The following is an 11,260-nucleotide window of genomic DNA, read 5'->3' on the forward strand; positions in this document are numbered from 1 at the left end:
GCCGAAATATAAAGCCATCAGCTAATGGGACGAAGGTTACCGACACCAAATACTGCCAAGTTGCAGAACTCAGTGTCTGAATTTTACTTCTCCTTCTCAAGGGTCTGATGTCCCAGCTTAGTCTGGTCAAATGGCCAACGTATAGGAAAGTGTTTTGTAAACTGTGGGGTGCTACTGCTAGCACGCACAATCACTAATAACATATCTATGCTGTTTAACTTGGGAGAAATCTCGTAACCTTCCTAAGCTCAGTTCCCTCCACCGCAAGTGGGGACAATGGCCCCTCCCCAGCCAGGACCGTACAGGTATAAAATGACTCGTCTGTGGAAAACAAGTTCCCTGTCCAGGTTATGCACTCTTTACAGTTGCCGCTTAAAGGACAGAGTTTAACCGCTGCTGTTACGAAAACAAAAAAAAAAAAGTTGCATCATTTAATTGCTATTTATTTTCATAAACATGAGGTATTTCAAAGTGCTATAAGATGCAGCACTAAATATATACATTTTGAAGAAATTAAACACAGAACTTTGCATTTACCCAGTTCTATGCACCAAACATGAACAAATACATTAACAGGAAGAAACAGGCTAGGAAAAAGGCATATATATATAGTAAATTTCTTTACAAAAGTTTCTTAGTTCAAAAAGTGATAAAGTAATATCTACTCAAAACTTTCACAACTCATTTTCATACGAAAATATAAGTATCAAATTTAGTTATGTATCAGCATCATACTAAAGTATACAGGCAGTGTAAGAATTAGTACAGTACATAACAGAGATTAACAATATATTTGTATACAAAACATGCTCCTCAAACATTGAGGTATTACAGTACTTAGGTATGAACTTCCAGTCTAATACTGGCCGCAAAAGCCACCTCTCATTACCCAGGACGTATACAAAAGGCAGGTGTGTCCATGGTATTTACAGAAATGTTCCCCAGGGGTATCAATGGCAAACCCCCATGTGGCATCGGCTGGAACTTAAGCACCATTTTAAAAAGAAGGAATGACTTTCTGTCGTCTGGAAACTTGTAACAAACAAGGTGACTTCAACAGCCCCAGAAGGCTCCCAACGGTCACGGACTTCGACCGCCGTCTCAGAGGTGACGCGGAGGAAAACCGCCAGGGCCACCTGCATCCCATCCTGCAGGCCCTCTCCCGAGGTCCTGGCAGAACCCCTCATGTCCTGCTCCCCACCCAGATCCAAACTCGACGGGGGACCGATTTGAAAGTAAACCAACATTCTTAATGTCAACACAAGGTTTGTTTAAAAAAAAAAAAAAATCAAAATGTGCAAAGTGGCAGTGACTGTCCAGTTCGGAGACACGTTTAGCAAGTCCGAGCGTGTTCAATTTTCTTTAGCAACTGCTGCTGTCTCGCCTGCAGCTTCTCCTTCTCCAGCAAAAGCTCGTGCTCCTCGGCCTGGAGGGAGTGGACGTACTCGGTGGCCTTTTTCAAGATGACCACCTTGGCGGCCTTCTCGTTCTTCACCAGCTCTGGCACGTGGTCCCTGAGCGTGAGGAAGCTGGACCGCAGGTCGTTGCGGCGCTGGCGCTCCAAGATGTTGTGGTTCCGACGGCGCTCGCTGTCCTCCGAGTCAGAGTTGCGCGGGCTCAAGCTCTTGGCCTTTGGGGGGATGACGCTCTTGAGGGGACGCGGGGATGCTTCGCTCTTTATCTTCTTCTGGGGCGGCGCATCCTCGCTCTCCACGAAGGGAGACGGGGCGGCGTAGTTGTGTTGCTGGTGGATGGGGACGCAGCGCTTGAGGATCAGCTCACCCGACGGGGCCCTCCCAGGTCCCAGGGCCGCGCTCTTGGGACGCACGGTGATGGTGAAGGTGGTGACGGCCTTGCTGTTGGAGGAGGACCGCCGCTTCTCCACAGTCACTACGTCGATTTCCTCCTCTTCGTCTTCCTCCTCGTCATCTTCGTCATCTTTGAGAACAAGGTGAGGGTTATTCTCAGGATGAGGCACGTATGAATTAAATACACATACAGTCTCGTAGAGCAGGCCCTGGCCCGTGGTTTGCTCTTACTGTGATCCATCAGCACAGGTCTCTGCAGAGAGCTGTACATGCTTTTTCCCTCCCCATACTCCTAGTATTTCATCTTCCATTCAAGCTTGAGCAGGTGGCAGAAACAGAAAGAACCTCGGCTTTGGAGTTAGACAGAATCCCGGCTCCATCACACACACTAGCTGCACGACCCTGGGCAAGGTATTTTCTAAGCCTCAGTTTCCCCAGCTATTAAATGGGGGATAATGCCATAGGTTGAGTTGGACAGATAATTCGTAGACAAGAGTCTCAGTAAACGGTAACCCTTTCCCATCATCGCTAGTCTGCCCCATAGACTTATTTATATTTCCATCTCTACACTTAAGAACTGAGGCCTCCTCATTTTAGGAGCCTCTCAGTTAGCCACTTACACATGGTGGAGTTTGATTTTAAGTGAAACAAACTGAAGAACAATTTAATTCACTAAGGAAGAAAAATACCTCGTCTTCCATGAACGTGACTTCTATACAGTAAGCAGTTTTTCATCTTAACAAAGATCAAACCTTAACTACAGAGCCGTAATCCACTGGAGCTCTAAACCCAGATACGGGGCACCTCTTCTCAAAGTCACCACCACCCGCAGCAGCCAGAAAAACGTGTAGCATCATGTGTGCGTTTTCCCCCTCTCTCCTCATTTACTACCATGCTCGGATAGAAAATTATTGTTTAAAATGCAAGCATGAAAATCAAAACACATCTTCTGCTTGATCTGAAGGGGACCGGAAAGCTGAACAATTGTGGGATTTGTGCTAAAGCCGAAATGTGAGGCTGTTCCAGTCGGTGGGTCCCTTTAAGCCAATGTTTTGGTTTTCTGCCAAGAAGACAGCTGTTGGAAGGAAGTGCTTCCTCACCAAAAGCTGTCAAGGCACAGACATTAAAGGGACAGAGACCCGTTCAAACTGAAGGCTTATCCCCAAGTTTCCTTTCAGGAGCCTCAGATGAATCTGTCCTCAGCCCTGAAGGAAATGTAGGCTTTTTATCCATCTGCATTCTGAAAACAGTGGTTTTCAAGGTCCAAGTCTCCCAGCTCCAAGGACAAGGGCTATTCCAGGATTTGGGCAGAGTTCTTCACCTTCAGGCAACGTCTTGGTTTTAACCCTGCTCTTCAGTTTCACCAGGAGGCACACAATAGAACTAATCAATGAGTGCTTCAGGGTGTGTGCATTCCTGGAGGGCCTGCTAAGTGCCCGCCCTCACCTTGAAGGACACTGGGTTACAGAACACAGCTCGGATCTGAAATTAGTCCTGGAACTCTGGCTAGAAGATAAAACCGGGCGGTGCTCACTGCACACTGTAAAGAGGCGGCCCCTTGAGAATGTACACAACCGCTGTGGTACTGGCCAGCTGCTGAGTGAAGGGAGGGAGGGAGGGACGTCCCTACCATCCCCAGCCTCTCAGATCCTCGCCCGCCTGCCGGCCAGCATATCGCCGCCTGCTGGCGACGGACCAGGAGCAAATAGCCCACCACCCACCGAGGGAGGGGAAAAAAAAAAAAAGGTACCGAGGTTCGAAAAAATAAAATACAATCGGTGCTCACCATCTGTGCAATCCCTCCCTAACTTCCTGCACCCTAAATAGCACTTTGCACAGGCTTGTGCTTTTCGGGGCGTCTCCCCACCCCTGACCCGGGCCGCAGAGTCCCTTTCCACCCCAGCGGCCCCCCGAACCCCAACTCGGCTTTAGCCACTCAACTTTTTCTCATTTTCTTCCTCGGAGGCCGCTGCAGAGAGAGACGGGGTACGGGGTGGGGGCCAGTGATGGAGTCGGGCTCCCGGCGGGGGATGAGGGAACTTTAGGGAAGGTGAAGCTGGAGATCACAGCTTTCACCCACCCTCTCCTCCGTACCCTAGAGATCGGCCCGGGAAAAACCACTTCTCAGCCACCAGCACTACCTCCAAACGACTCTCCCCCAGCACCCTAACCCACGAACGACAAACCCGGCGCCACCCCCAGCCCCAGTACCCCAGGAGGGCAGCCGGACCCTGGCTCGCTCTTTACCTGAGTCGCTCAGGGTGTCCTCTCCGGAGGTGCTGAGGGCCTTGTGGTCGCCGCCGCTGGCCAGGCGGCCGCCGGTGCGTGGAAGAGCGGCTACCGGGGCGCCCGCTGGGGCTGCGGCGCTCGCCCCCGAGGCGACCGCGGCCCCCGCCGCTGGGGCACCGGCCGGGGCGGCGGGCGCCGCCGCGGGCTCGCGCTTGTTCACCGGGAACGGGAAGACCACGGCGGGATCCACGCACTCGGCGGCCGGGTGGGCGAGCTCGGCGGGCAGGGCGGCCCCGGCGCGGCCCGGCCCCGCAGCCACTGCGCTGTGCCCGCGGCCCACGGGGCCGGTGGCGCCCGCGCCCGGGGCCGGGACCGCGGGCCCCGCGGCGGGCGGCCGGCCGTGCTGCAGCTTCTCGCTCACCGCGCGCTCCAGCTTCTCGCGGGCCGAGAAGCCACTCCACATGCAGTCCTGGAGGATGACCGGGTTGGGCGTGAGGCCGCCCAGGCCCCCCAGGCCGAACGCGTCCTCCTCGGCCGGGTTGCCCCACAGGTCGGCCTCGGGCAGCAGCATCTCGGTGGCCCAGTTCGGGGGCTCCGGGCTGTGCTCCGGGAAGGCACGGCTGGGCGACAGCGGGGGCGTGGGCAACAGCTCAAACTTCTTCCAGATGTCCTCCCCCGGGGGGGTCGAGTCGGGGCCGCCGAAGTAGAAGTCATCTTCGTCCGGGTAGAAGCAGGGCTGCAGAGAGTCAAACTCGAGGTCCGGGTTCTTGCAGATCATCCCCGGCATGGTGGACGCGGTGCAGCTCGGCATCGGCTCGCCTCCTGGCCGCCGAATGAGGGCTTCTTTCCGCTCCGCTCTTTTTAGTTCGGGGGGTGCTTCCTTCCCGTGGGGGGCGCGGAGGGCGGGGGCCCGCGCCAACCTCCGACACTGCAACCGACAGACACACCAGGAGAGGGTTGGCAAGCGGAGCCGGATGGGGGGCGCGAGGGGTGGGGACGGGCAGCGGTCACCCCCTCTCACCCGCTTCCTCAATCTCCCCTCCAAGCCCCCCACTCCGCCAGGGCTCCCGAAGGTGGACGAAGTTGTGTCTCTCGCTCTCTCCCTCCCTCCTTTTGTGTACATGCTGTCTACGACAGGGGGTGGGAGGGGGCATGCAGATGCGGGGGGTGGCGGCGTAGCTCTGCAACTTTGCAAACTGCCGTTTCATTCACACAAGGCACTGCCCGGGGGAGGGGGCTGCCCAAGGCTGCAGAATTCTAGCTCCCACCAGCTCACCGACACCCGCGGTTGCACCCAAGTAGGGCCCGCTGCTCCCAGGAAGCCCAGGACTCCAACCCAGCTACCGGGTCTAGGATTCTGGAGAACCCTCAAACCACCCCCCTCCTTTGTAAAATTGCAACCTCGGGAGCGCAAGCGATTGGGGGGGGGGGGTTAGGAAACTTTGCAAATGGAAAAACCCTTTCTCTAGACCGAGACCAACAACAGGCACCCAAATCCAGAACCCCCTCCCCCAAATTTTGATCCGACGTCCCCAGCCTTCACCCGCTGCAGGGAAAGTACTGTCAATAGCTGATTTTGAACCTCTCTACCCCCACCCCCGCTCTTCCAAGCCCCCAACGACATCCTCTTCCTGGTTGAGCCTGGACCCCAGTCCCCGGGAATGGTTCAGGGACACCAGCGCGGGGAGGGTCGCAGGGAGAGCCACGTCTCCTCTGAGCCGGGGCGGCAGTGACCCAGATTACCACCGCGACGGCCTCGCCCTGCTTAACCCCCTTCTTCTTCCTCTGGGGGCACCCTTTGGAGGAGAACCCAGCTTCGGGGTGGGGACGCACCGGCTCCCCGTCAGCTCAAATGCAGACAAATGTTCTAGAGAAGGGTGAATTTCTTTTCGATGAAGCCATTACAACCCCTGGCAAGGGCACTAGATGGATTAGGGCGGGTCTCTCCCAGTCCGGGAGCCTTGGGGACTGGAACTGGCTTTTCAGGGAAAACCCCGAGACGGTTTTGTTTCGGAAGCAGAAACAGTCCCCCCCGGGCACAGTCGGGCGCCCTGTGCGCCAGCCGCGATCCCGTCCAGGGCTTGCCTTCCCGCCGCGTTCGCCGCTCCCGGGGCGCCGGGCGCTTTGCGCCCCCCGCTCCTTACCTCCCGCCGACGGCCGGGGATCCGGAGGCGATTCTGTGCCGGGGTCCCCGGGTGGCCAGGGGCGGGGGGTGGTCCTCGGGTGGCTGCAGTCTGTGCGCGCTTGCGCCTGGCTAGCGCTAGCTCGGCTCCAACCCAGTTCCCAGGAGCCCCCCGCATCCACCCAGCGCGTCCAGACAGATGACTGTCACTGGCTGCGCTTTGAAGCTCGGGGGATATTATTAACTGAAAAATCTGACACACCCGGGGGGCGGGGAGAGAAGGGGGCTGCGGCACAGACAAGGGGGAGGGAGAAAGGCAGAGGAAAGCGGCTTTACCCCGCCCTCTTGATTTCCATAAAAATCAGGGGAGGCGCCAAGGCTTTCGCGCCAAAAGCCACTTGCTTTTCTTCTTTGCGGAGAGGAGGCTGCAAAGCTGGGAAGCCCGGGGCGTGCTCCTCCCGCCCTTTTAGACCCCCGAGCTTGCCCCCTGTGCACTCTGTGGACCAGCTGCGCGCCGAGCGGTGCAATGCAACACCCACCCTGCGGGCCTGGCAATTGCTCGGCGTAAAAAAGAAAAATTTCCGGAGGGCTCCGGGGGTGTTCAGAGTCTCCTAACCCAGCCCCCGCCTCGACTGCGTGTATGTGCTGCTGAGCGCGAGGCCGACGTCCAGCCGGGCCGTGCGGGGGGCGGGGGAGGGGTGTTGCTCGTGTGTGATCTCGGAAGGGAAGCTGGACCCGGGGTGCACAGTGGGAGGGAGAGGACGCGCCCATTTAAGAACGAAACCGCGGGAGGTTTCTAGTTTTAAATTGAAAGGAGAGGGGCGCCCCCTTGTTTGAAAATAAATAAATAACTGCGGGCTACGAGGGTGGCGCCGCTGTGGTTTCTTCGGCCGAAGGCGACACCTCGCGGAGGCCGCGCAGAAAGCGGAGCCGCGGGGCCTGGTCTCGGGGGTCCAACCGGGGCCACGGGCAGCCCTCCCGCCGCGCTGTCAACCCGTCCTCACCACCGCGCGGGGGGTGACGGCTCGCCTCGGCTTCCGAAGGGGATGGGCGTGAGGCTCCCGAAGCCGTTCCCACGGGCTCCCAAGTTAGCCTTTCAAAACCAGCTATTTCCCGAATTATGGGGAGGCGGATCAGGTCCTTGTTGGAGTCGGCGGTCCACACCTCCTGCAGCCCAAACCCTGGCTCAGAAACCTTGGCTTCAGATTGTTGCAGGCAAAGGGGCAAGCTGCCATCTCTGCTCAGCCTCGATGTACCTTGGTTTCTTCAATTGTGAAATGGAGTTAGTGACGGTGCTTACCTCACAGGGTTGTTTTAAGATATTTTGAAAGCGTTCAGGACGGTGCCCGACACAGGATGGGTGTTGAGTGTCAGCTATTGTTATTACCAGATCCTGATCGATTCTTCCGGGGAAATTAACACCCCACCCCCTCTCCCATCCCACCACCACTTTCAGATCCTAACTTCACTCTGGTCAAGCTTTCCTGCAGGTGTGTTGGGGGGCGGAGGGGTGATAGGGTCAGAGATTCCAGAACCAAAACTCCCCGGGAACAACCCGAATCTCAGCCCCCTTCACAACCAGATACACGATGAAGTGGGATTTCCTCGGGAAAAACGTTCCTCTTTGGGGTAGAGAAACCTGCCCCCTCCCCTGCGCCCTCACTGGGGTGGGAAAACTTCTCCACCTCCTTTTTCCCAAACTGGAAATGCCAGTCATTCTCGCCATTCACCTCCTCATTCAAACTAGTTACGGATGAGGATGCAGAGGGTCAGGGGGCAGCCTGTAAAACGCTCACCTATTAGCATTTGTGAAGGCTCTTCCAGTCCTTACCCTGGATGCCTACATAATTCGGGGAAGAGAGGCAGGTTCCCAGAGTCCTAGGAAGTGGCCCATGAATGAGGATGAGCTGCCCTTCCAAACACCTTTATTATTATTATTTCCTTCCCGTATGTAAAGCTCTAAACCTTTGCAAAAGCCTTTCACACTCCCACTTCTGCCTTTCCCTAACCCCCTAATCTAAACCATGCTCTCCCGCTGTATTCTCCCGAAGCATCCTGGATTTTCCTTCAGAACACTTAGTTTCATTTGTAATGATATATGCCTGGGAGAGTTTGTTTAATGCCCGCTTCTCCCGAGACACCGAGTGGAAACAGGCTCTGTCTTCCTCACTCCATCTATGTCTGCTTTGCTCCAGGGGGCATCCTTGGAGCAAAGCAGATACCTGTGTACCTACGTACTCAACGATATTGTTCAAGGCAGAGAGGCCTGAATGAGTCCTTCTGAAGCAAAGCCAGCTCTTTGAAGGGAGTTTCTGTTTATCAGCAATAGAGGGAAAGAGGAATGAATGCCACGCCAGGACCTTCAGGTCCTCAGCAGCAGCCCCAGGAAGTGCTCTCAGAATTGCGTGCCCCACCTTTTTACCGAAAGGGCAGGGGGACTGTCACAATAGGCCAGGATGACCCTAGTCGCTACATTTAAAAGTCCTACCTTGTCCTCTTTGACCCGACCTGTGCCCTTTACCACGCCATTCGTCCTTTGTCAAGGGACAAAGTGCAGCAGAAAATGAGAAGACAAGAGACCCGGTTACTCTGTGTGCCCCCAAGCAAGTCTTGTATTCTTCCTGAAGCTCAATCTCTAATCTCATGCTCTTAATGCAAACCAGTAATTACTGACAAGTCTGAATTTGAAGTTTAACAGAATGATAAAATTTTACAAGTATTTATTGGTACTTTCATTTGCAAATGGAAAGATAAAAGACTTTGTCCGTGGAGAAATCTTGCTACTGCAGGTTCCTCGTTTGCTTGTAGAGAAGCCTGCAAATTCCTCTTAAAAATGTTGAAACCCTCTTAGACTATGCGGACACACACGAAATACATCTTGAGAAGACTTGGAAGACAAGTTCAGCCGGCATCCACTGTCCCGATTCAGAGCAGAGATGAGTACAGGCACAGCCTGAATGAGCTCATCGTGGGCTGAGGGGGACACACCTAAAATGGACCAACAGGCAGAACAGAGTTGTACACAGAATTTGGTTTATAAATGGGGAGATTTTTGAGGGAGGACAATGTTTTCGTCTACAAATCCTTTCTTTATAAAACAAAACCAGATCTCTCTCTCTCTCTCTCTCACACACACGCACACACACGCACACACACACACGCACACACACACGCACACACGCGCACACACACACGCACACACACACACATTCAGAGGGGTCCAACCCATGACTGGCCTGAGAGATCAAAAACCTCTAGATGCTTTTCCCAGATGGTGAGTTAAAGATCTTCTGGGTCCAGCTTCAAGGACCACGGTTTCTCCTAGGAACTTTACTGGGTCCCTCCCTGCCTCCCACCAAAGTGTACATTTTTGCTGATTAAATGCTTTTAAAATTCCTGACTCTTCATTTAGAATAAAGTAAAGCCAGCGGCCTGAATTACCCAATTACTAATGAATCAATTAAGCAACTAAATAATTAATTAATTAATTTTAAAAACCTAAATTGACGTTTTAAATTGGAAAAAGTAAGGTTATACAAGCAAAGAAATTAGAGAGTGGAATTCTTTCTAAGACAGATAGCCCAGAAACATGAAAGAAAAATTTTAACATATTTGACAATAATAAAAATTTTTAATTACACTTAAAACATATCCTAAACAAAGTCAAAATACAACAGTGTGATAGAAAAATACTTTCCTCGTCCATAAGAGACAAAGAGTAAATCCCATGTACACAAAGAGCTCCTACACATTGAATAGAAAAACAACCCGATAGAAATATGGGTCCAGGATAAGACTAGGTAATTTACTGAATAGGAAATGCAAATTGTCCATAAACATATGAAAAGATGCTCAGCTTCACTAGTAGTCAGGGAAATGCAAATTAAATCTCAAGGAGATTAGCATTTTTTGGTCTAGCAGATTGGCCCAAGTGTTGGCAAGGGCCGGGGGTGGGGGGCGGAGGGGGAGGGGGGCAGGGGGACACGACCCTCTCCTACACCACTGGCATTCCAGTCCCAAGAGTAAAGGCAATCCCAGTCTTCAAATTCCATCCTACAAGAAATAATAAAATAAATACGTCAAAATACATAAACAAGAACCTGTATTGCAGCATTGTCCTCAATAACAAAAATATTATAAATAATCTAAGTGCCCATCCATAGAAAAATGGTTGCATCTATTATAATGTGTTCATGCAGTGGAATAACGTGCAGCCTCTAAAAATAGTATGTTATATGTACATGTACTGACTTGGAAACATCCATGAGTGTGAAGGGAAATAAGCAAGGTCTAGGGCAGTGGTCTGCCATTTTGGATATATGTGCACTTAGATATGTTCTGCGTAAACCCAACAACGAATTGGGTGTAATATGCAACAATTTTTCATTAGTGGTTTACTGGGGTTTTTTGTTTTTTTTCTTCTTTTGCGGTACGCGTGCCTCTCACTGCTGTGGCCTCTCCCGCTGCGGAGCACAGGCTCTGGACGCGCAGGCTCAGCGGCCATGGCTCACGGGTCTAGCCGCTCTGCGGCATGTGGGATCTTCCCGGACCGGGGCACGAACCCGCGTCCCCTGCATTGGCAGGCGGACTCTCAACCACTGCGCCACGAGGGAAGCCCTAGTGGTTTACTTTGAAGAAAGGAATCAGGTGAAGGGAGAAACTTGCCTCTTTATGAAATACTTTTGAACCAGTGGAATTACGAGCAAATTTAATTTTTTATTTTGGTTATTTTTCAAAACAATATTTTTTTACTCCCCAGGAAAGCTCGTCATTAAGCTGATCATTTGGGGGAAGTAAAGGATCCTTTTGCGAAGCCTAAAATCATCCCCCCAAGTTCTCTTTTGTCTCCCAGGCTGGTTGGCATTCTTTCAAACCAAACTAGTGCTGAACTGAGTCATCTGAGTGGGTTATTAGAGACAAAATGGCGCTGGTTTAATTAGGATTAGAATCAAGCCAACCAAAGCCATTTGAGGATATGATGTTGGACGTGCCCAAAGCACGACATATATTTTTTTGACATCTGAGGCTGGAGGAAAATTTGAGATCCAGCATTGAGAGTTTTGGGGGTGGGGAGTTTTATTGGTACTGGCACAATTATGTT

The 11,260-nt window shown here is 52.7% G+C and overlaps 1 protein-coding gene across 1 annotated transcript; it reads right to left on the reverse strand.

Moving 5' to 3' along the window:
• Positions 1–427: 427 nt before the first annotated feature.
• On the reverse strand, positions 428–6,382 carry MYCN (MYCN proto-oncogene, bHLH transcription factor). The gene is made up of 3 exons (XM_067703663.1): positions 6,182–6,382; positions 4,056–4,965; positions 428–1,938 (listed from the first exon to the last, which is right to left on the reverse strand). Exons 1-3 carry the CDS (start codon positions 6,335–6,337, stop codon positions 1,334–1,336), a joined length of 1,671 nt encoding a protein of 556 aa, XP_067559764.1. The 5' UTR covers positions 6,338–6,382; the 3' UTR covers positions 428–1,333.
• Between the last annotated feature and the right edge of the window lie 4,878 nt (positions 6,383–11,260).

Source organism: Pseudorca crassidens, chromosome 14, assembly GCF_039906515.1.
Source record: "Pseudorca crassidens isolate mPseCra1 chromosome 14, mPseCra1.hap1, whole genome shotgun sequence".
Lineage (NCBI taxonomy): Eukaryota > Metazoa > Chordata > Mammalia > Artiodactyla > Delphinidae > Pseudorca > Pseudorca crassidens.